Source organism: Triturus cristatus, chromosome 2_1 (genome assembly GCF_964204655.1).
Source record: "Triturus cristatus chromosome 2_1, aTriCri1.1, whole genome shotgun sequence".
NCBI lineage: Eukaryota > Metazoa > Chordata > Amphibia > Caudata > Salamandridae > Triturus > Triturus cristatus.
In genome coordinates, this window is record NC_140581.1 from 654,215,068 (window position 1) to 654,242,232 (window position 27,165).

At 42.6% G+C, this 27,165-nt stretch overlaps 1 protein-coding gene across 3 annotated transcripts in view; it reads right to left on the reverse strand.

Annotated features, from left to right (window-relative positions):
* Positions 1–27,165, reverse strand: part of EFNA5 (ephrin A5) — a 405,801-nt gene that overhangs the window by 23,202 nt on the left and 355,434 nt on the right. For all 3 annotated transcript variants that reach the window (XM_085632573.1, XM_085632574.1, XM_085632575.1), the window contains exons 3-4: positions 9,305–9,370; positions 8,765–8,842 (exon numbers count right to left, since the gene is read on the reverse strand). In XM_085632573.1, the coding sequence (XP_085488699.1) occupies positions 8,765–8,842; positions 9,305–9,370 (144 nt within the window). The remainder of the gene's footprint in view (positions 1–8,764; positions 8,843–9,304; positions 9,371–27,165) is intronic.

The following is a 27,165-nucleotide window of genomic DNA, read 5'->3' on the forward strand; positions in this document are numbered from 1 at the left end:
ACGTCCACAACATGGAGAACACATTTTCAGCTCAGCACTAAATAACGTATAAAGGCTGGGAAAGGGCATTTTAAAGAAATATTGCTTTTTAAACTGCTATTTAACCATAACTTGGCCATGCAAATATTCACGTGTTAAAATCCTCAATCTGGCCACTCTTCTGGGAATGTTAAGGTGCTTTTCGTATTGCTCAGACATTTTGTGTGGGTTAAGATGCTTCCAGGGAGGAACTCGGATTGCTCTTTTTTTTACAAATGGAGGTAATTGGTGGGTATGAAACTGAACACATGTGTACAGTATCTCAATCAACTTAAAAAATGTAGTGACAATGTACATTAGTAGATGTCTACCCCGGTTAGGAGCTTTGTTTCAAAAGCAAAGTACTAATTTTGTAAAGTACAGAAATGGCAAGTGATGAACAGAATAATTAATAAGGGAGCTTTTACAACATGAATGTGTTTGGTACCAGCGGCAAAAAGAAAAATAATGAAGTGAAAAAAGGAGTCTGGAGAAGGGTCAAACTGAAATGTGGATAAAAAAACAGAAGTAGTTCGACACAACCAACCAACAGTAGGGAATTGTGTACTATGCACCTTCCAAGTGTTCTGTAAAAGCAGCAGATGCATACGATTTGCTTCGTTTTTAGCTATGTTAATGTTGTTAGTGGTTTTGTTAAGAAAGCTCTTTTGCGCTTTTAACAGCAAAATAGCTCAGGTCTTACGGCCCTTGCACACGTGTGTATGATGAATAATAAAGATTAAGCACATTTATGCATGATCTCATGGAGAGCCAGTAGTGTTAACGACTGAATTCAGAATCCAGTTATTCACTGCTATGACGGTAAGAGAACTTGTTAACCAATGTTATTACCTCATAAAGGGATTCCAGGCTGCTGCGGCAGGGCTCCCTGAGAGCCTGTCAGAGGAGTGATGGAAAGCAGGCCGCACAGTTCCTAGAAAGGAGGGAGGGGAAGGCACAGAGAGTAGTGGGGATGGGTGCTATGCATGTTATGTATGGCTCCCCTATTACTCCTCTGCCCCTGCGTAGCAGCTAAAAGCAAGGACAGATGATTTTGGGGGCCTTACGTAATATAAATTATAGCTGGGTAAAAAGTGAATTAAGGGGATGTTTTTTGCCTCAGGTTATGAGTGACATCATAGACAACGCCTGCTTCACTCTTGTCTATTTGTTGTCACTCACAACCCAGTAATTCACTTTTACCCATCTATAAGTTTATATGTGAACTGCAGGCACATACACGTCGATGTTTATTGGCACAATTGTAGTTGACGGGCCGCTTTGAAAATACCCACTAACTGCAGTTGTTGAAGGATGGGTGAGAAGCGAACATACTAGGTGAAGGCCGTTTCAGGTAAGAGCAGTTGGGCGGGAGATGGGAGTCGACAAAGGACGGAATAGGGAAAATAATATAGATAAATAAATCAAGTAACCTTGCACTCGCTGCTTTGCCGAGTCGGTGATGCAGAGAGCGCAAGGTAAGTGTTTTTAGTTATTTATTGTTTTCCTTATTCTGTTGTCTGTCGCACCCCCCCCCCCCCCCTTACCTGAACCGGCCGCACCTGGAACATACAAAATCTAATCTTGATGAGAAAGATTAATTGCCTAGTGGTTATTGGATATAGAATGTTCACATGCCTATGGCTTACATATTAATACTTTTAATAGTATACACTTGTTTAGGAATCCAGTAGCAGAAAACATGTGAATGATGGCCTCTTTTTGTCGGTGGGCTGCAACAGTGATTGATAATGGCATCTGAACAGAATCTGCGTTTTTTGCTAGTCCTCATATAAAATTAGCTATTCTACAATACAAGTGCACATACAGTGCACTTACGCTGCATGTGCTCTTGTGACTTATCATTGTAACATGATTTGGTCGATTGAGCGCTACTGCAGCATGTCAGTGCTCTCATGTACGTACTAATGTGTATGGCATGCAATAAGGTACCGGGAAAACATTGGCACAAAAGGTGCAGAAAATCAGATTTCCAGCCTTTTCTTCATTCAAAAAATGTGCTTACATTTTTTAAGATGGACGCACTTGCCGACATTAGTATGTATAGAGGTCTATCCTACTCTTGATGGCACAGCACCTTCAAATAAATATTAACTCCAAACCGTGAAATCGTCCCCTCCACACAAAGTCAAAAATCAGTATTAATGTCAAATGTTTTGAGTCCTCTGATAACAGGCAACTTCGAATTGCAGTGCTTTTCTCTGAAATATTAGGAAGTTAGGAAGGCACCAGTAACGAAATCTATGAGCCACAGCAACTGGAACTCCATGAGTAGCTTGTTATGATTTAAAATATGAATTCTGGGAATCAGCAAGTTGACTAACCTGGAAATTAAAGAGACGGGGTCCTTGTAAATGTGTTGTATGATGGAACAACGCATGCCTGAACCACGCGGTCTTAACCACGACCACATCTTGCCACGCAATTTCGTTGTAAAGACATGATTGGTAAAGAAACATGTGTGCTACAGATCATCCCCTTGCACCAGCCCTGTAAACTGTCCCTTTCCACACCCAAGCCCTAAAAACTGTCACCACACCCTAAAATGTATCCCGACCCCAGTCCCCTCACACTGAGCTCTAAAACCTGACCCCTACCCCCACCCCTGTAAACTACCCTGACCCAGCCCCCCCGCCCTGAGGCCTAAAACTGCCCCCAGCCCTGAAAATTGTCCTTTACCCTTGCCTCCGCCCTGAGCCCTACAAACTGACCCCACACCCAAAAACCTACTCCGACCCCAGCCCCCTGCCCTAAAAACTGTCCCCTACACCTGTAAAGTACCCCGACAGAGGCCCCCCCACCCCGAGCTCTAAACAGCTCTGTGCCCTATACCCAGAGGCGCAACTAGAGCCATATTTCGGGGGAGGCTAAGAAAAACTTTTTTGGGGGGAGGGGAATCTTTGAGCAATAGGCAGAGTGGAGCTACAGGGGCTCTTTAGAAGGGGTGAACAGCAAGGCCTCATTAACATGCAAATGGTCTTTTAAAGACCTGTGAAGTGCTCGGGTGCGGCTGTGTGTGTGCCCGGGAAGCTGTCTCATCCCGGGCTGCCACACACGACGGGGGGATGGGGGGGGGCTGAAGCCCTTTGAGTCCAATGGGTGCTGCGCGCCTGCCTATACCCAACCCTAATAAAAACCACCCACCCACCCCCTCAAGACCCTGCCTCAGCCCCACTTACCTCACGGCGTCTTCTGATCCTTCCTCTTCCTGTGCCCGCCCATCCGCTCTGCATCTAGACCGCGCGTTGCCTTACCCACGCATTTGCGCTGTTAAGGTATATGTGTGGTTTAGGCAAGCGTGGTTCGGCTTGTGGGGAAACGGCACACGTGGCTGAACCCGAGTAGTTAAGGCTGTTTCCCTTGTAAATGTGTAAGCTAGGCTTGCATTCATCCTGATGCTAATGAAAAGATCTTCATCTTCTCAATACGTAACAGGCAGAGATTACTAAGGAATTTAGGGCCTGGTTACGACGTTGCCGGTCTTGTGAATGCCGTCGCATCGACATAGATTTCACTGCCTGCCGACTTGGCGTTTCGCCCGCTGTAGTACGATGTTGGCGGTTTGCTGAATGAAAGACAACCGGAGCACCACCGCCAGTCATTCACCAATTGCCTGAACAGTGGTCAGGGAAAAGTAGCTGTCAGGGGGCAGTACATACAAGTTCACCGCCGTATGAATTACGAGTTGGCTTTCCTATGAGCCAACCATGGCGAGAAAGCATCCTGCTTCGAGTTGACAGAATCGAAGAAATTGGAGTGCATACTCACCCATTTCCTTTGCCTACTTACAGTCTCCCACGTGGATCCCTCGCTCCAGGGCGCCTCTTCAGATCAGCATCTTGACCCCGAAGAAAACAATACTGATGGTGCCGAAATTCAGGTAAGTCTATTTGTACTTTTTACCCATTGACTGGACTGGGCACATATGTTCCGGATTCCAGCAATGGAAAGTACTGGTAGTCGGTGTTTTTTCGCATGTATCATGCATATGTGTACGTTCAACACTTGTGCTGTCAAAATATACACACCTGCATCGATACATATGAAAATATATTCCCCACCATCAAAAACACTGCAGCTGTGCCAGCGGGATCATTATAATACGGCAGCTGACCGCAGCGTTTTTGGGACCAACTCCATGGCGGTAAGACAGCTGAACTCTTAATCCTGCCCTTAATAACCAGGAAAACAAAAGACGTATTTTGTCAACCATTGCGGTTCTTAGCACAAAACATCAACCCTGTTTTGCATCAATGAAAAAGCACATCACAATATCCCTAATAATTAAAGGGGTAACAGATTCACCCACTATGCTGATGCTTTTTATTTGGCTCTATCATAAACCTGTCTTGCCTGTGCTGTGGCTATGAAATAATTGTTAGCCTGTCGACTCAAGACTGGTTAGGTTCTTTAATGTTGACCATTTTTCTCCCACTTGCCTATCTTGATGTATTTCTGGACCAGTCCTCGTTGCACTGCAAAACTAAATAAATAATAATAGTTGCAAAAAAAGGTGACTCAGCGCTACTACTTTGTTGTTCGTTTGTGACAGTATGCAGATCAATCTAATCCAAATTAAAGCAGGTACTCGACATAATGCACAATAGACTCCATTGTATTCATTCTTAAAATGAAATTTCTTTATTCATAATCTTAGTTTTTTTCTCAAAAACAGCTTCTTTAATTTGAGTGTCACTCAAATTAAAGAAAATGGTTTAAAAAAAAACTAATGAAAAGTGTCATGTGTACTTCACACTAAGCCCCTCCACTATTTGCCACGCTAATCCATTCTACGCCACTCCACTCTACGACATGCCACTTCACTCTACGCCTCTCCTCTTTAAGACACTCTATGACATGCCATTCCAATCTACCCCACTCACTCCATGAAACAACTTGCCACTCCACTCTCCGCCCCTCCACTCCACACCACTTACCCCACTCCAATCTAACCCAATCTACTCCACTCAATCTACCTCACCCCAATCTACTCCACTCATTCTAACCCACTCAACCCCACCGCACTTCACTCAAATCTACCCCACTCCAATCCACCCCACACTAATGTACCCCAATCCAACCCACTCCATTCTATTCCAGTCCAATTTACCCCAGTCCACTCCAATTTCCACTGCAATCCATTCAACTCCTGTCCACCACAATCTACCCTACTCCAATCAAATAATCTACCCCACTTCAATCTACACCGATCTACTCCATTCCAATCTACCACACTTCAATCCACCCCACTCCAATCTACCCTTATTTACTCCACTCCACTCTACCCCAATCTCCCCTCACCCACTGCAATCTACCCCACCCAAGTCTACCCCCACTCCACTCCAATCCAACTCACTCCACTCCAATCTACCCTACTCCAATCATCCCTCTTCAATCTACCCGACTCCATTCCAATCTACCCTAGTCTAATCCACCCAATCTACTCCACTCCACCCAAATCTACCCCACTACACTACACTCCAATCTACCTCACAACACTACCCTCTTCCCCAATCTACATCACTCCACTCCAATGTATCCAATTCCACGCAACTCACTCTAATCTACACCACTTCACTCTACCCCAATCTACCCACTCCAATCCACCTCAATTTACCACTATCCATTCCACTCTACCCAATCTACCCCATTCCACGTTATTTCAATCTACCACGTCACTCAAATCTACCCCTCTAGTTCAATCTAACCCACACCACCTCAAACCCCTCCAATCTACTCCACCCCACTCAAGTCTAGTTCACTCCAATCTATCCCAATCTACTCCACTTCAATCTACCCCACACCACTGTATCCATCTCCATTCCAATCTACCCCACACCACTCTATCCAACTTCACTCCAATCTACCCCACTGAACTCTAGAGTACCTCAATATACCTCTACCCCGATCTACACCATTCCAATCTACACCACTACACTCCAATCTACCCCACTCCAATATACTGCACTCCACTCTACCCCATTCCACCCCAATCTACTCCTTCACCCCAATGTACCTCAATTCAATCTACCCCACTATCTCAAACTACCCAACTCCAATCTAGCCCACTCCATCTCAATCTACCCCGCACCACTCCAATCAACCCCATTCCCTAATCTATCCCAATCTACTCCCCTTCAATCTACCCCACACCACTGCATCCAACTCCATTTCAATCTATGACACTCGTTTCCAATGTACCCCACACCACTCTATCCAACTTCACTTAAATCTACTACACTCAAATAAACCCCACTTTTCCGCAATCTACCCCGCCCCACTCTACCTCAATATTCCACTACCGCGATCTACACCACCCCAATCTACTCCACTCTACGCCAATCTACCCCATTATATCTAAAACTACGCCACTCCAATCTACCTTACCCCATCACAATCTATCCCGCACCACTCCAATCTACCCCACTTCTCTAATCTATCCCACTCCACCCTACCCCAATTTTCCCCACCGCAAACTATCCCAATACACCCCCACTCCATTCCTTTATGCCCTACTACAATCCACCCAATCAACCCCACTCCACTCTTCCCCAGTCTACCTCACTCAACCCCAATATATTCCACTCCCCTTTACCCCAAATCTACCCCAGTCTACCCCAATCGACTCAACTTCAATCCACCCCCACACCACTGTTTCCAAATCCATTCCAATCTACCCCACTCCCCTCCAATCTACCCCACACCACTCTAAAAGTACCTCGATATATCTCTACCCCGATCTACACCACTACAATCTACACCACTACATTCCAATATACCCCACTCCAATATTCCACAATCCACTTGAACCACCCCAATCTTCTCCTTCACCCCGATTCAATCTACCACACTCCCCCACTCCAATCTATCCCAATCTACCCCACTATACCTCACACCACCCCACTCCAATATACCTCACTCCACTCCAATCTACTCCACTTCCTTAATCTATCCCACTCCACTCTACCCCCAATACACACCACTCCACTCTTCCTCAGTCTACCTCACTCCACTCCGATCTACCCCAATATATCCCACTCCACTTTACCCCAAATCTACCCTGGTCTACCTTACTCCTATCTACCGCGCTCCACCCCAATCTACTCTAATTGAATCAACCCCCACACCACTGTTTCCAACTCCATTCCAATCTACCCCACTCCCCCCACGCCATCCTATCAAACTCCAGTCCAATCTACTCCACTCAAATATACCGAACTCTTCCCAAATCTACCCCAATCCACTCCACTGCATTCTATCCCACTCTACCTCAATTCCACTGTACGCCAATCTACCCCAATCCACTATACCCAAATCTACCCCACCCCACTCCCCGCCACCAACTTTTAGCCATGCTGAACAGCAGCCACTCTGGTGCACGTAATGGCTAAAACACATTGGCAAAGCCAATAGCTCTCGCACAGGCGAGACATATTGGCTTTGCCAATGCTTGTTCTCCCTGTACTCTTGCCATGACCCCCAATTCATTTTTCGATGGAGAACCTTATGATGAATACTGCTTAGATTAGTCTTATGACAATTTTAAATTTTTGCAAATTTGCACAGAATGACCTCATAAGTGATATTGTTTTTACATATTATATTTAAAATGTCTGTTTTGTCTGTGTACTGTTGTGTATTGTATTTTAATGAGGTTTAAGAATAGCAGGAACCTTATGATGAATTCTGCTTAAATTAGGTTCATGGAAATGTTAAATTTGGAAAATTTGCACATGAGGAATTCTTAAGTGATAGTGTTTCTTACATATTATATTTAAATGTCTTTTTGTCTGTGTATTGTTGTGGATTGTACTTTTATGATTTTAATTAATCAAATAAAGTGGATTGATTGACTGATTGATAGAGAATGGAACGTTATGTGAACTATATGCTCCTTCAGCATGGAGAGAGGGTTAATACTTGAAATCCCAAAGACTGTTTTCTTTAATCTCTGTGTAATAAATCATATACCGAAAATCATTAATAGGAAAGCATCTATTCAAGGATATGTGGTGCGATTTTATGGGAGAAATGGGCCCAGATGATTCTGAATTACTAGTAACAATTGAAATAGTAGGTAGATATGTTTAGAAACGGTCCCGTTGTCAAAAGGAAATTCCAGTTTCCACTTGAAACTGGACTTAGAATATGTAACAAGCAGCAACACCTAACATTCACTGACTTCAGAGGTCACATGCGCAGAATGTCTGAAGCTGCCAGTCTCTGGTAAAATGGAAATAAATGAGTGATCTGTGGAGTTCATTTCTGACTGATCTATGTGAACTATAAGGATTCCCAGTTTCATGACTGCACCACGCAAACAAGTAGCAACAAATCAGTGCAGGTTTGCGTTGTGAGCCTCCCCACGTGAAAGACACTCGAGTATTGCACGTAGCAAAAAGGGAAGGTGTTATTGCACCAGTGTGTCAATTAAAGGAGAGGTGAGTACCGGACACTGCGCCGGTTTTTGATTCCTGACTCGTTCTTACTTCTCTTGACTCAGCGCTAGGTTTGACAAGTTTTAATAAAAAAGCAGTAGCCTGTTGTCCATGCGTTGCACACATGCAAGGGAGGAACGTGAGTCACCACACACATCACAAGCACCACCAGGAAAGTGTAAGAGCAGAGCCACTATCCCATGCAAGGCATGCACGAAGAGAAGACAGAGAAAAAGAAAAGGAAGGAGGGACACACTGGTTAAAAGAGATTCTCTAAGCATACTAACCTGCTGGTTCTAATGAATTTTCTACTTTCTCGTTATCGAAAACACGATCATGAGCACCTATAGTTTTCATACAGCTGTCTATAACAAAAATAGAAATAACAGCCAAATATGTTAGTGAGATACTGCTTTAATCCCCCACTTTTCTATATGTGTATTTTTATGTTCGAGTTTCGTGTCTTTTTTTGATTTCGTGTTTTTATATATATGATATATATATAAATATATTTATTTTTAAATTATTGACACATATTTGAGTGCCTGTTAAATATCAGTTTGCTGTATTTGCACAAGTCTAAGAAACAACAAGTTAGCCACTGCCATGTATATGTCACAAAGCTCTACAAAGAATGATAAGAAAAATATGATGGAAACTGAAGGACAAATGCTGAGATACAGAACAGATATCACACAACGTACAACGAAAAACGAACAAAAATAAAGAATAATAAAACTTGTAACACTGCACCAGACCACGCACTGAAATAAAACGCATGCATGCGCTACAAAGCAACCGTTCAAAGCATAAGCGAAGCCACTTACTTGCTGGCCGCACAAAGACTTTCAGCTTTAGGCAGGCCCTCCTTCCATTATCGGGTATAGCAGAGGCTGTGAAGAGAGAAATCGAGAGGGAAAGAAAGATGAAGAGGTGTTTATTCTGGGCCCCGAGGCAAATGTTCCATGTTATCTTTGTCCTCAGAACACGAACAAATTCACATCACAAGGAAGATATGATGTAAATAAATTACAGCCAGGCCTGAGAGTAAGCTATTGTCTAGAGTTGCAGGGGAAATGAGGGTGTGGCTACTCATTAATGTGATGGGAAGGCACAGGGGAAGCAACCTCATCCCTACTCCCCGCTTGCACCTTCCTCCTTGAGAAACAGGTTCAGTGGAAGGGCATTAAGAGTATAGAGGGTTAACACAGGTCCTCTCCGAAACACATAACATAAGTTAAAGCAAAAGAATGAGTTAAAGCTGGCACATCAATGGGGACAGGCGTGGAAAGCAAAACTGGAGGTGACAACAAAACAGTTACAGTTCATTGAGGAGGGTGGTTACCATGCCGCTCGATGTCTTCTGAAATGATACATTTGCCGAAGGCTTACTTTAGGATGAGTAACAATCCATGGAAATAGGCAGGTCCTGTTTTATTATGTGAACCTGAAGGGATACCTGTACCCAGCATCAACAGAGCACTTCCGTAGAGTAACTATTACCGAAGAAGTGAGAGGCTACCACTGTGGGTACGGGTGCTGCCATTTCATAATAGAGTTTTGAAGGACAGCGGTTCTAATGTTATCACTTTGGAAAACATCATAAATCATGGAAACATACGGTCGAATCCCAAGGGTCAACATCATGGACGAAAGAAGCAGCAAAGGGGCTATAGTCAGGAACACTGGAACTATGCAATTGTGCGGCTGCAACAATTTTTACACAATTATAGATTTGCCGCATTTGCCACATAATTCATAATCCGTCGCATTATTTGTAGATTTTAACCCGAAAAATTGTGTTTCTAGCTCAAACAGTTAAAAAGTTACTAAATATGAGACAGCACATATTTCCACCCAGTTGAAGGCCATTTGCAAAGCTGGACTGGTTACCTTCCTATTACTTGTTGCTAAATTTGAGTGTTAACCGTATTGATGAGGTGCTACCAATGCCCATATAGTATTACCATGTTTAACAAGCAATTGCAATGCAATCGGTCTTGTATTACAGAAAGTTTGAGCTATTGGCGTTGCTAATAATAATGCGACGCCAATAGCTCAAACTTTCGGTAATGCGAGAGCTATTGTATTGCAAATCGATCGCGGCACTCACGCTTAAGCTTTTAACATCTTAAGATAAAGCACGGGTGCCTTGATTGCTTCAAAAGTAAAAATATAGAAAGACATTTTTTTATTTCTTTACTTTTAAAGCAATCGTGGCACCTGCGCTTTAGCTTAAGATGTTAAAAGGTAAAGCAGGGGTGCCACCATTGTAACAAAAGAAAATAAACAGAAATAAAACTTGCGGCCGCTTCAGTGATTACAATTAACAAAAAAAGGCGCAGCCGCCATTATTCCAGCTGAGGTGTGCCGCGCTGGTTAAAGTAAAAGATAGAGCGTTGCGGGAAAGCGTGTCCTGCCGATAAAGGCATTTAAGAAAATAGTGCTCGGGCTGTAATTAAAATGTACCGAGTAACAACTCATATAACAGGGGGTGACCTTGTGGGACATTACAAGAAGAGAAAAGGAGGGACTACTAGGCCTATTGACCAATGAAAAGTTAACATTTACAAAGGACAGTGACAGGAGCCAATTCAAAAGATTGGGGAAAAGTGGGCAGAGCTTCACACCCATATCCTGTATGCAGCATGTCTGAAAGAGACAGCGCAAGTGCTGCCTAGGCGGCACCTAAAAATGACAAAATAAGTAATACTTTTACAAAATGCTGCAGAATTTGCCTTTTCTTGCAGGATAATTTACTCAACCATGCTACATAATTTGGCCCTCTCCTGCCGCATAATTCCAATGGCCCTGGCTATAGTCTATGGGCTTGACAGGGCGCTGTATCCTCAGCCCATTAGTGTATTATTATTGCTGCAACACACACCTCATATAATTTGAGCTGCATTTTTTGTTTCTATTGTTTGTCACAACTCGTGCACTGTGCTGTTTTGTCAAACTGGAGCACCAGCTACTGCTTGATTTTGTTCATAACAATCTACTCGCTGTTAATATATGTTATTATTTATCACTGTGAGTCTTCTCTTTTTCCTGACCAGTGGGCCTTTTCTTGATATCTTGGCACTGGGGATTTCATTGCATGTTTCCCTGATTCATGATGTTTTACAAAGTGATGCTTTTAGAACCACTGTTCTTCGAAACTGCCTTAATACGTTTGGATCTTTGGTTTACAGCATGGGTACTCCCAAACATTTTCCCAAGGGCCAAAAGGTTTTATCTGTGATGTGACCGATGGTGGCATTGATGCCAGCAGGGTGGTGGTCAGGGTAGTAAGTGCATAGGGGTGGTGCCCGTAAGATGGGTGTAGGGGAAGCAAAGCATATACATCCAGTGGCTGTATTGCACAATGTGAAACCAGAAAATCTGGAATTAATCCCAGCTTCCCCACTTTACCAAACTTTGAGATCTTACGTAATTATTTAATTTCACTTTCCCTCCTTTTCATTCATTATCATAAATAACAGGACATCGAAATACATTACTTCTAGATGTACATTGTAAAAAACCTTCTTTTGTGTTTTATGTAATAAACTATAATGTTTTTCATGTTTAATAGGAACCTAGCCCAAAGAGTGCTCTTAACAACTGACTTGCATCTTAGTTCACTACTGACGTTGTCAGTGTTGGGGGGGAAGAATTAATGTTTGTACGTTCATGTTTGAAAACCATTGCTTTAAAAAATACACTTCTAAATGCACTGATATAATCTGATGTACTAAGGGGAAATGGTTCTGCATGGCAATGAAATGCACTTTTTGAATTTGGAGAGGCCTTATCGTACTTTTACACTTTCGCTGCAAAATGTCTTTAAAAATAATGGTATTTCCAAAGTTAAGTGGTGCATGATCACACAGTGACTTCCTTTCTTTAACTTCAATTAACCTTTAAATAAAGGCTTGCCTGTTTATTTAACTTATTTATCAATGTTAGAGCTGAGTTGAGAAAACAGCAGCCCAGTGCTGTTGTTGACCAGGGACCCGTCTGTACAGGTCAGGAGGGACACACGCGGCCCCAGGGTCGTACTTTGAATATCATTGATTTCCAGGGTCGTTCGTCCCTTTTTTGCAAAGCCATTTCATAGTGGGGCATCTTTGTAGGACTGGCTTCAACTACACCAATAACTGCGCTCGAGCACATTCCTTTCAACGTGGTATAGTTTGATGATTATTGCTACAACCATGCAACTCATGTGAACAAAGAATAGCCCATTCTTTTTCTGCACAATGTTCAAATGTGTTTACCGTCATAGCAAATTTGGTACCTATGCACACAACAATCACAATTAAGATATTAAAATATACTGTCCGGTTATTACGTTTTTCCCCAAGGAGACTGTATGTGAAGATGGGAATCTTCCCCTCAGGGTGTGCTGCTAGCTTACCTGAAGTGACATTTGTCAAAAGCTTACAAATAAATGATTTTGTAAGTCAAATCATGATATCACCAGTTCCTTTTACCTGTTACTGCACTGTAGTATCTCCATTTCTGATGTTGCTGACTGACTCATTTCTGGGATGTTAAGATTTCAGATGACAGCCCCTTCACATCTATATTAAACTTACTTAAAATATGTTTTATATAAAATGACTTAAAATTAGCCTTTTCCTGCAGCTCTGGGCTTTATATCAGACCACCGTAAGTAACTAGAGGCCTTTAAAGAACTCCTGGGCCGTAAGCGCTGAACATCAAAAAGATTCTTGATGTACAATTGTTGACATTTTAGTTTTAGGTTTTAGCAGTGCATCAGAGTGAGTGTGTTTTTTCTAGTCCAGGAGAAGAGCACTGCACTTAACATAATGCTCCCCTACCCGCCATTAAAAGGACAAGAGTGCTCTGCTTGATAGCGGGTGCCCTCTCATCAACTCAACACTTCGTTTTCTCATCCTATTCATATTATGTGCAGGATCTGTAGCCTCCCTATGCTGAGGCATAAGCACTATACTTGCACAAAAACTTTCCCCAAACCATCACTTTTACTCTCTTTCATGTTCATCACTATCCTTTCACTACCAATTATTTCACTGGGGCCACTCCATGACATGCTGAAGTGATGGATGGGCTAAGCTCGGTCTTTTTCTGGGGGAGGTGCAAACTCCCTGCCATGACAATTTGCACAGATGTTTTTGTGCCAAGCTACTATATGGTTGGGCACAGGTTTACTTAGTGACTTGTGTAGTTCACCCTGACAAGGATTGTGATTATTATTGACATTTCGTGTACAGTAGGAACAAACTATGATAGGGACAGATAACTCTGTTGTCAAGGTATGGAAAGCTTTTTAAACAGAAAGTCAGAAGAACATTTCTTGCATTTTTCAGTAGGTTCAGTCGTGTCATGTTATGTGAATTTGTAAAGTGTACCCGTGAGGGTGTTCTGGCACTGAGCAGGTGTGCGTGCCTACTCCTGTTTACAGTAGGTTGGTTAACTGAAAAACCAGGCCTTCAGCTTCTTGCGGAATTCAAAGAGAGAGGAGAAGGCTCTGATGTGTAGTGGGAGGTCATTCCACACTTTAAAAGCAATGTAAGAGAACACCCGTGCTCCTGATCTGGTTCAGTGTATGTGTGAGATCTTCACAAATAGTAGTCCTGCAGAGTGGAGGTATCTGTGTGGTTGGTGAAAAAAGGTGCAACTGTTCGTGTAGGTAGGGCCTGAGTTGTGGAGTGTCTTGAATGTGTGTGTGAAGGATTTGAAATGTGTACGTTTGTGTATCGCGAGCCAGTGGAGCTCTCAGAGGTGTGGTGTGGTGTGATGTCTGTGTGAGAAGTTGGGGATGAATGTGGTTGTCGAGTTCTGAGTGGCTTGTAGTCTTCTAGTGAGTTGTTTGGTAATCCCAGCATAAAGTCAAACTTGCTGAATACTTGAGTGTGATTAACAGTTTTTCTAGTGTAGCTTGGGAGCCATTAAAAGATCTTCCACAGCATCTTCAGGGTGTGGAAGCAGGATGCAGTGATAGCATTGATTTGTGCAGGCATGTACAGTATGCTGTTATGAGATTCCTGGTGTGGGTTCTGGGTGCAAGGTTGAATTTGGTTGGCCACCAGTTGGAGTCCCAAGGTGAGGTGTTCTTTTCAAAGATCACTACTTCTGTCTTGATGGTATTAGCTTAAGAAAGTTGGCTTTCATCTAGTGAGTGAGTTTGGTCACCCGAGTGGTGAACTTGTTCCTTGTGTTGAGGATCTTAACCTAGATGAAGAGTATGAGTTGTGTGCTGCTGTAGTAGAGGAAGAGATTGATGTAATGTGTGCATATAATGTTGACCAGATAGAACATGTATGCGTAGAAGAGAAGATGGTGTAGCTGAGCGATAACCCTTGAAGCACTCCGCAGATGAGTTATGGGCTTCCGAGGAGTAAGGTGCCATGCTGAGAGCTTGTGTTCTATCCATTAAGAAAGAGCAGATCCAGCTGAGAGCAGGCCCTTGGTTGTCAATCTCATGAAGGTGCCTGATGAGGATGTGATGTGAGATCATGTAAAATGCTGCAAAGAGGTCCAGGAGAATGAGGGCTGCATGTCTCCTCTGTCATGGATCATGCAGATGTCATTTGAGGCAGCACTGAGTTCTGTTTCTGTACTGTGGTTGGTTTAGCATCCTCCTAAGCCACACACGAAGCTTGGTATTACACATCTTTATTCCTTAACGTGTACTCATCAACTGAACATTCTACATCATGAATTCTATCACCCACACCCAAGCGCTTACATTACTGCTCTACAAAGTCCTTCAGAGACAAAAAGGGTCCTGTCTTCTCTAACTCACAAGACACTACATCTCCCCCATGCTAAATAAAAAGTACAAATAAAACATATATGCATCACAACTCTTCAATAAGTTGTTTCAGTACTCAAATCAATCGCCCAGATCTTGTCATGTGAGGTTGCGGAGATCCAGGACAAGTGTCCATGACTGGCACTGGTGACAGAGACACTGGTACAGTCATTGGGATCACTGGACTCTCTGGTGACAAGTCTCACTTCTGACATTTGGAGCTGGTGAATGTCGAGACGGGTGCTTGAAATGCAAATGATCTCTCATAATGGATTTTCCAGGACAGTGAGCAGTCGCCATGTGTCCTTTACTGTTCACAACCCTCAGCTGGTCAGCATCAAAAGGATTATCAAACTTGTGTTTCCATTTCTGCCTGACAATCATCTGGTCTCCTCTTTTGAACACAGTGCTTCGAGCATAGCGGCGTCTTTTTGCATAGGTCTTCATTTTGCGTTTGTGAGATGAATCAGTAGTGTGAAGCTTATCACTGTCAATAGTTCTCCCAGTGGTCCATTGTGGCAACTTGGTTCCTATGGCTCTCCCAAACATTAAGGTGGCAGAGCTTTCATCCATCGTAGAATGAGGAGTTGACCTATATGCACAAAGTGTAGACTGAAGAACTGATTTGACTTCAAGCTTTTACAGCGTAGCACGCTGAACAGTCTTCTTGAGGGTGCTCATAAATCTCTCGACAGCACCATTCGCCTGTGGCGAAAGAGGTGTGCTTTTCTGATGCTTGACATTTAGATGAGTGAGAAAATCTTTAAGTTTGCAATTATTAAAAGGCGGGCCATTGTCAGATTTCAAAATCGAAGGAATACCCCATGTTGCAAAAAGACTTTCTAATCTCTAAATGACTATCATGAGTAGCTGACAACAGATTTTCCATAAGGGGAAAACGAAAATTCCCCTTCATCAACAATCACTAGGTAGATGATGTCCATTGTCAAGGGGTCCAAAGAAATCAATTGCAATCTTCTCCCATGCATTCTTTGGAAGATCAGACATGTTTAACAGATTTGGGGTGTTCTGGACGACAAGCAGTAGCTCAAATGACATGCCCTTAACTCTTTTTCAACTCTTTCATCAATATGCAGGAACTACACTAGGTCCCGTAGAGCTTGTTTAAGTAGAAACAACTCCCAAGATGTTGTTCATGGGCCAGTTCAATAACTTGTCTCAGACTCTCGGGTATGACAATTCTGAAACCTTGTAAGATAATGCCTTCTGGGGTAACTGAAAGTTCTTCCTGCACATTTTTGAATTTCTGGTATTCAAGGTTATTATGAAAAGGTTGAGTATGTTTTCACCAAGACTGATGTGTAATAATGTCTTCGAGTATTACCAAATATGTCAGTACTAAAGGCAGCAATGATTTGCTCGACTGATATGGCAGAAGGGGTACTGGATTTCACAATGAAGATAATATAGGCATCTGCCGCTTTAGAAATAGTCCATGACAGGGTATTGGTACACATGAGAAGTAGTCTGCAGGAGTTTGATCTTTTCCTGGACAATGCACAATTGTATAATCATACTCCTGCAATCGCAACCCGCACCTCTTAATGCAAGAGGGCATCTTGGCTTTAAGATTACCAAAAATGGTGATCGGTGACAGCTGTGAAATGCTCTCCATACAGTAACACATGAAAATGCTCACAAGCCCACACAGCAAGGCTTTGTTTTTCAGGTTGTGAATAGGCATGTTCCGTCAATAACAAACAGCTTCAATGTGTTTTGAGGCATTGGGATGTGCAGTGTGGTGGGCAAGGATGGCACCCAACACCACTAGGCTTGCATCAACGTTCCTCCGTCTGCAATTTCGGATCAAAGTATGCCATTTCAATGGAATTTTCCATTGCATGCTTGATTTTCTTGAAGCTTTCATTACATTCAGGTGACCATCAAAATGGAACATTTCATTTTGTTAAGTCTCTCAATGGGGCATTCACAGTGGCAAACTCACGTATATACCTTGAACAATAACTTGTCATACCAAGGAAGGATTGCAGCATAGTTACATCTTATGCGGGAGACGTAGATGAGAAGGCTTGTACTTTATTTGGATCAGGAGTCATTCCCCCCCTCAGAAATGATATGACCAAAGAACTTGAGTTTGGTTTTATAAAACTCACACTTTGCCGCATTTAAAGTGAGACCTGCATTGGCAAGTATACGACGCACTTGTGTAAGAGCTTTTTCATGTTCCTTTCGTGTGGCTCCAAAAACTAGTATGTCATTCAATGTAATTGAAAGCATTTGAGACTGGCTGTATTATGCCACAAATTACATGCTGAAAGAGTTCGGCAGCTGATGACCTTCCAAAACTTAGCCTTTTATATCTAAATAAACCAACATGAGGTGAAAAGGTAATAATGTACCTGCAATTTTCTTCCAGGTCTATTTGATGATACCCTTTGTTCAAATCAAGGCGGGGAAATACTTTAGCTCCATTCCACAATGTGCAGACCTGGATGTTATTCTCATTCAATTGCCTTGTTCACTTGCCTCATATCAACGCAGATGCACATAGCACCTTCAGAGTCCTTCTTTGGCACTACAACTATGGGTGATAGTCATTGCGCTGGACCAGTGAATCGCTTAATGCTGTTGTGATTTAACAGTGTCTCAAGTTCTTTCTCAACAGCCTCTTGCAAATGAAATGCAATTTGATTAGGTCGTTGAGCAACAGGATGGATATCCCCGTTTTTGGGAAGTTGAACATTCACAGTCCTAAGTCTTTTTAATCGATGGAAACTGATTTGCTATCTCATGATAGGCACTGACATGGCAGTTAAGAGGAATCAACCCCATGTCAGCAGCAGTACTGAGACTGAGCAAACATGCAATCGATGAAGGACATGTAGGACCTGAATTGGTGCTTGTACTTTTGTCTTTTATGCTTCACAGTTGCTATGAATGAATCTTAAATTTGCAGTGGCTCAAAGAAGCCCACGTATACACTTTGGTTTTCAACAGGGTTAAATGGGGAAATAGAGACAGTTCATTGTATTTTTCTGTTGGCATAATGTTTAACAACGCACCACTGTCTATGATAAAAGATATGGAGCACCCACTCACTTTCAGTGTGATTTTGAAACAGCGCCCAAATGAATTTTGCACTTTCACTTGTCGACTTAGCTTCGTTCAGCATTCTTCCTGCAAGAAGCTAATCCTACTTATGCACGTCATCACTGGTCAACATTGACATCATACACCCATCTTTCTCACTGTCATTTGACAATGACTGTGATGACTCTGCGGAATTTGACAACAATCAACGTCCTTCAGTTTTAACTTGTCTCAAATGATGTTGCTGCTTGGCCTTGTGAGCGTGGTTGGAACGTCGCTGGAATTTACTGCCATCCATTTTGTTTTCTCGACATGACACACTTGATCTTTCACTTGCTTACAAAACGGTTCTCTTTCTCGCAGCCTTTGTATATCTGTCCAATGGTGGGACACGTCCCTTCATGTGGAAAGGAAAATCTACATCAAAAACATAGTTTCTTATTTTTTGGAGACCTTACTTTATAGCCCTCAGATTTATGTCTCCGTTTGCTTGTCACATTTATCTCTGACTCACTTTGGGCTTCCCTGGCCTCCATGTCAGCAGCTTATTTGTCAGCACATTCCTCAGCTCTGGGAGCCATTAGGACTTCCTGTAGGCTCAGTGTTTCTCTCAGCATTCATCGTCTGAAGGAATCAGAGAGGCAACCATCTATGACCCTTAGTCATTAAACTCATTTAATCAGCAATGTTTGATAAGCATATTAAGTCTTTCTACAAATTTGATCATGTCACCAACCTTCTTGACTGAAAACATTTTTCGTAATTGATACTTGCCATTGGATTAAACTTGGTGTTTAGCATTACCTTGATTGAACGGTACGTCACTTAAACACTGTGTGGTATTTTCTTTATCATTTATTTTACTTCTTCACCCAACAAATTCTTTAGATTTTTAATGATTTTTTTGACATTTGCTTCTTCCAGCACTTCAATGAAATCATCAAATGTTTCAATCCAGGCAGTCCGTCTTGTGCCAATATTGAGTTTCTTGATTTATCAAATGGAAGCTGTGGTTTCAGGAATGAAGCAGCATCATAACCAGTTATGACCCTTACAGACAAAAGTATATCCTGTTCACCTGGACTTGCACCATTCATACCATCTGTAAGTGCTTGCGAAGTCCTTGCTTCAGGGTCGTCATGGCCAATCTGAACTTGTAAGGCTTCTTTTCGTGCTGCCATTTGAGCCTTCCAACTTCTTAAAAAATGTTGAGTCATGCGGAGCACACCCAACACCTTCTGTGGTGTCTGCTTCAGAGATCAACAGCTCCATATTCACAACCCTTGGGCTTTTACTTGGGTTGCTTTGCCCAAATGCTGTAGTATGATGACTTGTTTTACTCAGATTTAGGTAAGCACCACAATATTCTATATACCAGGTTTCCACTGCCTTTAGCGCATTTCTGTATCTGACTATTTTCTTTGCTAATGCTTCCTTGCGCTTGACTGTCGCTGCTTTTGGCGCTTTTCTGTACCTGGTTGTCGCTGCCTTTAGCGTTAATGTTCTGTATGACTTAAGGCTCTGTGTCGCAGTACCTCATCTCGACTTTATCAGCAAATTTCTAGCTGACGACAAACAAACTTTCTATAAGGCTTTCACTTTCTTCACAGGCCTTGAGGCCTTGCACGACTGGAGTGGCGCTTTGACTCTACATACGCCAACTGTCGATTTTCACTTCAATTGAGGCACACATGGCACATGCAAGCAGTTTGCTGGACCACGCCAAACTCTCCGGGTGAGCACTCCGATTCTTTGGGTCACGGGATTCATGTAATCCCTTATCTTGTAGCAAGTTATAGCAACCTCCTCAGCCTGGGTACTTGCAAAGGATCAAGCTACACAGAGAGCTTTGTATCACGTCTTTATTCCTCAGCTTGTAACTGTTAACTGAACATTTTACATCATGAATTCTATCATCCATACCCAAGCACATGTCACTGTTCTACGGAGTCGTTCAGAAACTAAGTGTCCCGTCATCTCTAACTCATAAGACACTACACTTGGGTCTTAATCCGGACTGCGTGGCATCAAGGAGTTGATTGTTGCTGAGGTGGTTGGTTAGGTGTTGGTTGATTAGTTTCTCTTAAGCCCTCTTCAAAGTATGGTAGTAGGGAGATGCGTCTGGAGATAACATATTGGATAAATAGTTTTAACACATACCTTATGCAATACACCGGCAAAGTGAACTTTAGGGGAGGTACATAATTTCTTTAAAAGCAGTGAAATATTATTAGTGTGCAAGCAAAGAATGTGTCTTCAAATGTTGCATTACCAGAATTGGGAAAGTCCTGGTATTTAACTTCACTGTTCAATCGGTGCTTTTGAGATTCAGCACACGTTCTAGGGGACTAGCTCTTATTTTACCTCATCAAACATAGACCTGGGGCAAGAAAGTAAAAATACACAAAGGGGAAGAAAGAGGGAGGGAAAGATGGAAAACTGTGACCAACGGCGAGGCAGGAACCAGTAAGTGTGCAGGGGTGTCTGGCGGTGGATTAAAGAGGCATGAGGTGGCAGCAAAGATCCGCAGTGGTGGTATTCGGTAAACCTGACATCACCTGGCACCGGCTGCGGCTTCTGAGCGAAACTTTCAAACTCCGCACTGGGTAAAATGCGGCAGCTACCACCTAGTTCAGATTTAACCGTGGTCATGCGCACGTCATCCTATTCTAGCACACGTGCGATGCGCCATAGAAAATGTCACGGCGAAAAAACCCTTTCAAAACATAATGCCACACGTTTGAAGACAAATAATGTCGAGGATGACATTCTATTTTTTTCCAGTACGGTTAAATTACACAAAACCCATACCGAGTTTCTTCAATTCCACTAAAACGCGGGTGATAATAATCCTTACACTGTGCCCACGGCAAACCACTGCATTGAGAGGAGGAGCGTGGTTGGGAGCGGCGCAGTTCTGCACGGTCTCCGTTTCAGTGCACATCTCGAGTTTCACTAACCACTATGAGAGGCATTGTCTTGCTGGCATTTCGTCCCAGCTTCCTCATATTTGGTGCGTGAGGCGTATGACGTGAGACGGCAGCCCACGCGTCACGCCCTCGCGTGTCAGCACGCGCCCCAAGAGCACGAATACTTTAGAACCCTCTAATGTCACTACGCGGTCAAGCTAAGCGCACACTTTGCCGTCAGAGGCAAAAAATATGTTCAAGGCGACTACGAGCGTACCGCTGAGTTCCTCAGTAACGCGCAGTGGGCTGTCTCCTTTTAAACCGCCAGACCGGAGGAGCACTACACAATAGGTTTCTTCCCCCTTGCTCCCTGACAGGCCATTAAGAAGCGCTAACAGCTAGCTTGGCTCTTTGCTCTCAATAAATCAAAGTCACAAACGCTCCCTCCAATAACATTTACTGTAACTGCTGTGTTATTAGGGCACAGTACAGCGTCGCACTCTGCGATTACAGCCGTACCTGTTCTCTACACTGCACGTGTCCGCGCCGACACATTCTCTGCAGGACCCCCTTCTAAACATCAGAATATGATGAGGCTTTCACAGGTGTCACCCCTCAATAAACTTGCAACAACCATTAAGCCGCTCAAAATGTTCCGGTTTACCATCTAAAGAAATAGGCGGAGGTGTTTCAAAACCACACTTCGTTTAGATTTATAATTTACATTATATGTACATAACAGCATAGCTTTTCCCTGTCACGAACAATCTCACAATCCCTTTAGGCTTTAATTTGAACAAATATTGAATTCTTGCAAACTCTACAGGGAATGCAGTGCAACTATATAACATTGTATCAATAAAAAAATAAGGTAACACGATAAAGCTATGCGGTAGTTGTGCAATGAACATATGAATGAATGACTATGGATAGCACGACACCCGTCTAAATGAGTTGCAGATTTTATTTTTAAATCGTTACCTCGCATAATAAATCAATATTTACATTAGGTTCTGCCTAAGAATATGTGGATGCAAGTACAGCCGAGAGAAGCCTAGAAGGCAATTATCAAAGATACTTGTGTGTAAGAACATGTTGGTACCAGCAGGGCTTTAAGTGGAATGAAAAAAACAGGGAGTCTCTCAAAGGGGCATGGCCGATGTAATTAAGGGCGTGGCTTAAAAATATGACAAGCTAAAAATCTGTGCTTAGCATAGTGTGCTACCCATCTTGTTTTTTGCTGTTTCTGTCAATGCATACAGATATATAATACAACAAGTAGCATTGCACCATCAACAAATCAGGGCTATTGGCATTGCCAATGTTTGTTAGCTATGTAAGATAAATAAGCAACAACTATGCCTTCGTTGTATAGAATATTGAAAATGCCTCAGTTCTGAAATGATCAGACTGTGAAAAAACTATAACATGTCTCTCTAAATTTACCCCAAAGGCAGTGAAGGGCGGTTCTGCTGCAAAGTTAAGATTTTTTTTTTCACCCTGAGGGCAAAAATGGAGAGCGCGATAGAGACCCATCTCAGCAGCTGCTTTTAAGAACTGCCGGTTGGACCCGGCCCACTTAAAGCCCTGGGTACCAGTACACATCTCTCCTATAGAATGAAGAATCCCCCACCAAATTCAGTGGGAGAGAAACGTGTGTCATCTGTCAAAATCTTCAATGTGTACTTAGTATTATTATGAAGAGAAACTCGAGATGGCATCAGCCAGAGATGCACAATATAAAGGGTTTTCCTAAATTCAAAATGTAATTCCAATGGCAAGCTTTGATTTCCAGTAACAAAAATAAAATATAACAGTGTACTATGAAACATTTAAATGTGTTGTTTTACACGCACAATTAAGCTTTGATCAAAACAGAAAGGAGGAAAGGTATAACCAGCTATGTCTGTTGCATAGGCAGATTCACAGTCGCAGCCAGCATGACTAGCGGGTGGTGGTGGGGGGTTAATTTAAAATAAAAAGTTAACTTACCTTTACCGCCCGTTCCCGCATTGCCTCTGCTGCTCCTCTCCTGCTCTCCTGCCTCTGGCAGGAACAGGAAGCAGGCAGCCTCCCCTAAGCCAATCACAACACTGCAATGGCAGCGTTGTGATTGGTTGGGACGCCGACCAGCCAGGCGCCCATGGGGAGGCCATTTTCTCCATGTAGGCTGCATGCAGCCTACATGGAGAAAAGGAAAATGCGCATGACTGGTTTGGTCGGCCCTGGGGCCGATCAAACAGTCAGGGCCCTCAGCAGTGGGCATGCCACTCTTCCCCGATCTGCCCACAATGCCCACCCGCCCGCCTCCAACCAAACACTTCTGCTTTCTCGCAGTACGAGAAGCAGAAACATAAAAGGGTAGTTTTACCATTTTATGTTTCTGCTTCTAGCACTGCTATAAAACAGTGGGGCAACGCTCCTCCACCCTAGTGGAGGAGCCGGCCCTGCAGATTCATAAGTGAAACCATCAACTACAATCAGCGAACCGCATAAATATATACTTTGCCTGTCTAGCTAAAAAAAAAAAAGGGAAAGCCCACAAAGTAAAACCATCTTTTAATTTTCCAGAATCACTTCAAATTATTATAAAATGCAAACCACAAACCCCTCTGTAAAATATTAGCCTAGCTTTCCAGAATAAATGCATAACAATTCTACATTACAAATATTGCAAAAAAAAAAATATATACCCACTTCACACCACTAGGATGCCTCAAGAACTGCATTAAGAATGATTTCTTTCCGTGCCACAAACATCCTCACTGTTAAAAAAAACAAAAAAATAACTCTAGGGCTTGGTTGTACTTAGTCCCTTTCAAGCATGTCTTGAAGTTCTGACATGGTCTACTCATTTAATGATAGAGTGGTAATTGGAGATTACATACATAAATTGGATTAAAAAAGCTATTTAATATGGCATATTGAAAGCTACTGCACACTATGGCCCATAGGAAAGACAATACAATTAGGGTCTATTATATGATCGTTATCTGAAATGGAAACAAATGATATAGAATCTCGGTTAAAGAGCTGGAATAAAAATCTGAATATAGACACTTAAACAGTAACATTTTCGGAATCTATTTGTTGGAAATGGCCCGCTGTGCAGGGTCACCCCCAAACGTTTTGCCTTTCTCCTCCCCTTTTTGCTGAATTCATTTTTGTTGGCCATAGGACTCTGTGCACTTTACCACTGCTAACCAGTGCGAAGTGCCCACTCCCTAAAACATGGTAACATTGGCTTTTAGCCAAGTGGCATATTTAAATTATTTATAAGTCCCTTGTAAAGCGCACCACTACATGTGCACAGGGCCTGTAAATTAAATGCTACTAGAGAGGTGACATGTTGTGCAAAATAACGATGGATTGGGATGCGACCCGAGTAATTACCAGTGGCGGAGATTAATTCAAGCAATCCATCCGTCACTTTTTTTGCATACTAGTGGGCCTGCAGCAGTGATTATGCCTCCCACTTAAGTAGCCCCTTAAACATGTTTCAGGCCTGCTATTGCTGTGCCTGTGTGTGCAGATTAAAATTCATTTCAACCTGGCAAAATACAAATTTTCCTAGGTCCCAAACCTTCCTTTTTAACACATATAAGACACCCCTAACATAAGGCCCAGGACAGTCCAAAAGCAGAGTGCAGTGTACTTGAAATGTTGGACATGTACTTTTAAGTTTTCCATGTCCCGGTAGTGAAAAACTCTTAAATTCATTTTTCACTTCAGCAAGGCCTATCTCTCTCATAGGATAACATTGGAGTTGTCTTATTACATTTAATAAATATATTTTACAAATGGGAAGAGATAAAGATAACTGGATCATGTTTGGTGTCTATGAAACCCTAATTTAAAATCCTAACTTATAGTGAAGTCGGACTTTAAATTACAATTTTGAAAATGCCACTTAGGACTTGATTAACTTCAACAAGGCCTACCATGTCACAAGCAGCTGTATTTAACACCCAGGGTTGTAGCCTTTTTTTGTCCCATCCAGACCAGCCTTCATCACAGAGGGCCCCTTATTCACACCATGGTGTCAGATCCTTCTGGAGTGTCAAGACGTGTTTGACAGGTCTGCTAGGTTTATATATAACATTTGGGGCACACTTCAGAGAAGGAAAACAGAATGCCAAACAATTTATATGTATCCCCTCTCTGGTTCCTGAAAGCTCAGCCTGTTCTACCAGACATGTCTCTGAGTTTGTTGGGGGTACAGGGATTGCCTCAAACTGCATTGTAGTGTTAGATATGGGCGGACACTAGGATTGCCATAGTACATTCCCCACACACACACCCAGCCCTCACAGCCCATGTGCGGTGTGGCCGAAGACTTCGAAGATCTAAAAAATGCGCAAAGTGGGTAAGGTTAGCACCATGAACATTTACCCTAGTCGTTAGGGTATTCAAAAGGATCCTTCCCACCTGAACATACATTTGACATCTCCAGACACCCACTTCAGAACATCCTGGGCATGTGGCATATGAGAAGAGGCCTGAACCTACTGTCTGAGACCCTAAAAGAGCCTGGAAAACTTGACCCCCTCTTGTATCTTGGACAAAGAAGTGGTCATATGGCTGACCTCCTGTTAAAGCTACTGGGAAACAACAAGCTACATTAGGCCTTTTCTTGCAACTACCCAGCTGATCAGTGGAGATTGGACCTGGACTGGGCCCTCCTGTTGGCCTCTGCTTGCCACCCTGTGAGTCTTTAAGACTCTAAAGGCCTCTCTTGAGGTCCTGCGGGCTTTTGAAACATACTCCGATGGTTGATTTGGACTTAAAGGACTAAAGTCAGAAAGTAAAATCTTTGACCAGAACAAACCTAGTAGGGTATCCGACCTGCATTCCATCGTGGTCATAATCAAATTGATCCTAGGTTCTGTTCTAATGCGACCATTGACTATCTCTGGCACTTTGTGCTTCTTGGCATTATTTCTATTTTAAAATTCCTATCTTTGGTCAGTTCCCCTTACTGGATGTTTGCCATTTTGTTTAATACATTTTACTCTTTTTATCTCATTTATTTTGAGATTTTTATGGTTTTGCATTTCGACCTTATTACTTGATTACTGTTTTAGTTCTGCATAAATACTTTACGCATTGCCTCTAAGTTAAGCCTGTCTGCTCTGTGCCATAACTACCAGGGGGTTGAGCACAGGTTTAACTTAGTGAATTTAAGGGTTCACCCTGACAAGGATTATGATTATTACTTGAGGGGGTACTTACTACCTCAATTGTAACCCAATTTCGTACATGTGGTAAATAAACAGAGCTTCCCACAGGGTGCCCTATTTTCTACAAAATAACAGCAAAAGTAAAGGGGCACTTTATTAACTTTTTCTAATTTTTACTTGCTTTTCTTTATCACACAACACTTCTATTCTTTGTAATTCACCAACAATTGCAGAACCAATTGAATTGGAGGATAGAAAGTTAAAGAAATATATGCACAAAACATATCAAATTAAAATAGTAAGAGACGTGTAAAGATGTGTGTGTGGCAGTACTGACATAGCCCTGGTCTCGGAAAAAGAAAGAGAGCTCTTTTCCAAGCAGGATTTTTAAAAACTTTGAGTTGTACACTTTTCAGGAGAGTCGGAAAGCCGGGGGGACAGAAAACGTTACAGCCGATGCGTGTTCCCTATTGTTGGCCATGGCTCTTTCTGTAAGGTCACCCCCAAACTTTTTGCCTTTCTCCTCCCCTTTTTGCTGAATTCGTTTTTGCTGGCTTTAGGATTCGGGGCACTTTACCACTGCCAACCAGTGCTAAAGTGCATATGCTCTGTACTCTAAACATGGTAACCTTGCTTTATCCATCCACAATTGGCATATTTAATTTACTTATAAGTTCCCAGTAAAGTGCATTTATAAGTGACCAAGGCCTGTAAATTAAATGCTACTAGTTGGCTTGCAG